The sequence below is a fragment of the Galeopterus variegatus genome, unplaced genomic scaffold (genome assembly GCF_000696425.1).
Source record: "Galeopterus variegatus unplaced genomic scaffold, G_variegatus-3.0.2 Scaffold199, whole genome shotgun sequence".
Taxonomy (NCBI): Eukaryota; Metazoa; Chordata; class Mammalia; order Dermoptera; family Cynocephalidae; genus Galeopterus; species Galeopterus variegatus.
Window position 1 is genome coordinate 227,737 of NW_007726310.1, and position 5,512 is coordinate 233,248.

The 5,512-nt window shown below is 57.9% G+C and overlaps 1 protein-coding gene across 1 annotated transcript in view; it reads right to left on the bottom strand.

Moving 5' to 3' along the window:
* Positions 1–64: 64 nt before the first annotated feature.
* Positions 65–5,512, bottom strand: part of NTN1 (netrin 1) — a 183,689-nt gene continuing 178,241 nt past the window's right edge. The window contains exon 7 of the mRNA XM_008565473.1: positions 65–393. Within this exon, the coding sequence (XP_008563695.1) occupies positions 65–393 (329 nt within the window). The remainder of the gene's footprint in view (positions 394–5,512) is intronic.

Here is a 5,512-nt window from a genome sequence, read left to right on the forward strand (position 1 = left end):
CCCCCCGGGGGCCCTCGCGGGCCAAGTCCACGGCGGCCGCGGCGCGGGCAGCCCGCTCTCCGCGCTAGGCCTTCTTGCATTTGCCCTTCTTCTCGCGCTGCTGGAACTTGCGCAGCCGCCGCGCCCACGTGTCCCGCCACTGGATCACCAGGCTGCTCTTGTCGGCCACGATGCCGCTCTGGTCGGGAGAGTCCTCGGCGTTACCCAGCAGCAGGTACTTCTTGAGGGGCTTGATTTTGGGACACTTGCAGGCGATGTCTCGCGAGCGGATCCACAGGCTCTGGTCGCCTCGGCGGATGCGGCTTGTGCCCTGCTTGTACACGGAGATGATGTTCACCGTGAACTTCCACCAGTCCCCCGCCTTGTCCGCCTTCAGGATGTGGATCTGGACGGCTGCAAGGAAGCACAGGCAGCCGGTGGGCCAAGGGCCAGCAAGTACGGCGTGGTCCCCAGCTCCTGTGGCCAGACTGGCCCTGCCTGCCTCTCCCGCTCCGAGAGCCCTGAGCTGGGAAGTCACTGCAGAGGGTAGCCCACAGGGCAATGAGGGGGTGGTGGCCAAGCTGATCCTGGAACTCCACTTGCTCATACCTGAGCCAAAGCCACTGCTCTAAGAAGCCTTAATTCCTGCCTATTTAGAAGGTGCCACCCAGCACTGCCTTTGGAGACAAGCCCCCTTGACCACTGCCGAGGTCCACTAGACTCTGCGAAGGCCAGAGGAAGCCTCCAGGTCCTGACCACGCCCCCAGCCTTCATCTGGGGACTGTTCATCTGCCCAGGGCAGGTGCCCTCGATGACAGCAATGCTGGCCATTCCTCTGACACTGGAGGAGAAGGGACCTCCTTAGGTGCCTGCATCTCCAAAGGCCCCAATCACTTAACACCAAGCGCCTCATGACACCCCAGACACACAGCCTTGCCCTTGACCCAGTCTCAGTGCCTAGATGCAGAACATTAAGAATCTGCACTTCAGAGTGGCCATAGAGCCTTTCCAGAGCCCTGGGTCCTTGTGCACACCGTCCCTGCCAGGCCACCTCCCTCTCTCAAGTCCCCCAAGCTACTTCCTCCCAATTCTCTGCCAGTATTTCCCCTAGTGCAGGAATCCTCGAACTGGAATGTATATCACAATCCCCCGGAGGACTTGTAAAAACATACACTGCTGGCTCCCACCCCAGAGTTTCTGATTCAACAGATCTGGGTGGGGCCCCAGAATATGCATTCTCACAAAGCCCCAGGTGGTGCCGATGCTTTCAGAATCAGTGCCCTAGTAAATGTTAACAGATGTTATTTCTGCAGGATAGTAGGAGGTATTTTAAAAGGAGGAGGAAATGCTTTTTTTTTTTTTTTTTAAAAAGGAGAGAGACCTTTGTTCAATAGGTTTGTGAAATCCTAGGTTGAACAAAGTTGAGATGTTTCCTTACTGCAGGATTTTTCAGAGCCTTTAATCTACAAATTGTGTGCATGTGGTGATTTGCCAAAACACCCTGACTGCAGAATCCTTTGGTGGGTGCATCTCAGATCACCAGAGTTTCATGGGACCTCCTTGGGGAAGTGCTGGGGGGACATGTGATCATTCCCCCCAGTCCAGGGGGTACCTGAAGAGGCTTCTGCTGAGCTCACCTTTGTTCAATGGAAACATTGCCATCTTCCTCATCCCCAGGGTCAGAACAGGCCCACTTCCCCTTGCTGAGGCCACCTGCCACACCCTGTGCCCATCACCCCACTGAGCAGAGAAGCTTCATCCCCTGGACCAGACTGAAGACTACCCTGACCACTGAGTGGTCTTGAGCTCTCCTAAGAAAGGCGCACCACTTGAAGAAAATGAGACACAGGCTTCTGGCTCCAGCCACGAGGACATGTCCCCAGGGAACACCCAGCGGCCATCACCTCCCCATGTACAGCTCCAGGCCACAGCCCACCCACAGCTCAGCCTGCCCTCCCCCACTGGCCAGTTTCTCTCAAGGTCTCTGGGGGCCACTCTGCCACCTTCACTCCCAGGGGCCCTCCCCGCAGTCCCACTCAGCCCAGGGTGATGGGGAGGGGCAGGGACGGCTGGGCCAGGGGAGCATCGAGCACCACCCACTCATCCTTCTGGGGTGAGAGAAGTGGCGGATTTTCCCATATTTTCGTTTCAGCTGTTCCTGGGCATCCTGAACTTTGCACTCCAGTCTGAGGGAGCCAAAGAATGGCTGCCATGGCAACCGTTTCCATGTTTTTGTCACCAAGGGACTCAACACTCAGTGTGAACTCTGAAAAGGGGGGCCCTCCAGCCCAGAGAAGTGGCTGGGCCATGTGTATTTGACTGTGCAGACGGAGGTCACCGTGGCAACTGAGTGCTCCTCAGCTAAGCACTGGGGGAGCCACCCCGGCCTCCCTGACAGGCCCCGTTTCCTCTCCCCAGGACTGAGCTGAATACAGAATGAGCCTCCTCAGGATACAGCTGTTTCCCTGCACTGCACCTCGGATCGGGCCCTGGCCCAGGCATAGTGTCCCCTCAGCTGGGATGGGCTGGGGTGGCCTGACAAGGATGCTGTGGAAGGCAGCTCTGGCCAGGGCCCCTGGAGAAAGCAGCTTTGATCCCAGGCCCTGAGCACCTCTTGGTGCTGCTGTATGCTGTGTCCCCCCAAATTCATATATTGAAGCTCCTGTCCCTCAGAGTGTGACTATATTTGGAGATAGGGTCTTTAAGGAGGTAATTAAGATAAGGTCATTAGGTTGGGCCCTAACCCAATATGACTGGTATCCTCATAAGAAGAGGAGATTAGGACACAGAAACACGCGAAGGGAAGACCGTGTGAGGACACAGCAAAACGACAGCCACCTATAAGGCAAGGAGAGGGGCCTTAGAAGAAACCAGCTCTGCTGGCGACTTCCTCTCGGACTGCGAGCCTCCAGGACTGTGAGAAAACAAATCTCAGTTGTTTGGGCCACCTAGTCTATGGTACTTTGATCTGGCGGCCCTAGGAACTAATTAAACTAATCTCAAGGGCTCAGGATCTTGGGCCTCAGCTCAGGGCCAGGTAGGAGGGCAGACCTGGCGGGGCTGCTCCACATTGCCGAGAAGAGGCCAGAGAAAGTGATGCTGGACAAGGTCTAGCCTGGGATTGGCCCCCCAGGTCCCCCAGAGAACCTGCTCACCCCCTGGGGGACCTATAAGAACATGGCCCTTGATATCAGAAGGGCTGGCGACCCCTGCTCCCCCTTCCCTGGTCTCTGAGCTTCCTGCCACCCCCCCTCGGTGAATGCCCTGGAAAACCAGGAGGGACATCCAAAGCCAGAGCAGCCTCCCCGCTTCCCCAGGCGCAGCCAACACCGGCCTGAAGGGGACCTGCTTAACTGCTTAACACTGATGAAACCCTGCGGAACTACTGCCGCCCACCCCCACATCCACCTTGCTGTCCTCGAGAACCCATAGGGACAAAACAACTTTGTCTTCTTTCTACCCCCAGCAGATCCCAGCAACTCCTGGAGTGGGAGCTACCCGGCCGCGGGGTGGGACGGCACAGACCCGGAGGCAGGGGCAAGGGAGGGTGGTGGTAGGATTCATATGATTATGCTGGAAAAAATCCACATTTCCGCTGCCCTTGGCAACGCCTCTGCACATTACACAGCCCACCAAGTATGAGCTGCACACGCAGTGCACGGGCCAAGTCCCTGCAGTGCACATACAGCTGAAAATACTCAAAATACACATTGCAGTGGTGACCTCAAACAGACCTGCTCTGCAGGCTCAGGGAGCACGCTCGTCGGCAGCCACACGTGCACTGCTGGAGCTGCAGCCACCTTTGACCGGCCACTGGCTCAGAGCGGAGAATGACCGGGGTCTCTAGGTGGCACACAGCCTGCGGGCCCTGCCAACCCAGATGTGCCTGTGGCACCGCCAATGAGGGGGCTGGGCATGATGGGCTGTGGGCAGCCCTGCCCATGCGAGGCCCATGGCCCCGAGGACAGGCTCCCTTACATCTGACTATGGTCCTAACATTGGTGTCTACCTCCCCCCACCCCAATTCATATGTTAGAACCTAATACCCAGTGTGACAATATTAAGAGGTGAGCCTTTGGGAAGTGATTAAGTCATGAGGGCTCCCCCTCATGAATGGGATAGAGCCTTATAAGAGGGGCTTGAGCTAGCTCCCTAGCCCCTTCCACATGGCAACAGGGCTCATCTTGGCAGCAGAGAGTGGCCCTCACCAGACACCGGATCTGCTGGCACCCTGACCCTGGACTTCCCAGCCTCCAGAACTGTGAGCAACACATTTCTGTTGTTTATAAATTACCCAGTCTAAGGTATTTTATTATAGCAGCCCAAACAGACTAAGACATACCCACACAATGAAACCCACCCCAGGCCAGTTAGCCTCAGACCTTAGGACGCCTAAACCCCACTGTCCTTGCACTGATGTCCTAAAAGTTGTCCTCAACAAGACTGGAACATGGGGCTCTAGTGAGGGCCCCCCACCCTGTATTCAGAAATGGGGAAGATGAGATTACCCTCAGAAAGGCAGACGGTGAAGTCAGACCAGGGAGACGAGAGGCGCGCTGAGCCCCCTTCAATTAGAGACTGCTGGCTTATGGGAAGTGGAGACAAGGGTGTCAATGAGGCAGGGCCCCCCAGCCTACTGGTGCTTTTGGCCCCGCTGTGAGTGATCAGCGGCTTCATCTCGGGGTCCACACCACAAATCCATCCACCCTTCCTCTGAGCCCTTGCTCACCCCTCTAATGAGGGCTCAGGCTGGGCAGCTGCTGCAGGTGAGCTGAGGCGCTTGTCCCACGGGCACTGCCCCAGGAAGGGCTGTGCTCTCAGTGCAGACAAAGTCAGGGTTGAGATGTGGGGACTGGAAGCCTCCACGCTGGTTAGGCTGACTGTGAGCCAACCTGAGCCTGGCACACCACAGGCGGCGGCGGGTGTGCAGGAGGGAGCAGATCCCCCAGAGGCAAGAGGAGAGTGCAGGCTCCAGAGAGGCAGGGGGTGGCCTCCACTGTCTGCTCCAAGGGGTCTGCCTGGACTTTGTGTCCTGGCCTTGGGGTCCGTGAGCCACCTTGCGTCTGTACAGTAAATGCTCCTCTCCTGAGTCCGGCCACAGAACTTAGTCAGCAAGGCTACAGGCAGGGCGGGCAGCAGCTGCCCCCCTCAGTGATGCCAGGTTCACAGGAAGGACTTCTGAGCCACCAGGGCAGGGTGAGCCACGAGGACTGGCTTCCCCTGCCCTAATTCGAGCCTGCTGTCCTGGCTGCCAGGGGCACACACCTTCCTCCGCCCCTTGGCACAAGCCCACACTGGGCGCTGGGGGACTGGCTGTGGCTCCAAGGGGGTGAGAAGGAAGCTGAGGGCTGGGACCATGGCAGTCAGAGCCAGCAGGGGCAGCCTGTGCCAGTGTGGGCTGGCTCTGGCTGAAGGGCGGGGGAGGGGCAAGGAGGCTGCCCAGCCCTGGGGGTCCTTTCTGCAGGGCACCAGCATACCTTCCATAGGAGCAGGCACCTGGCCATCCTTCCCATGGTGCTCCAATCTCCCCAGA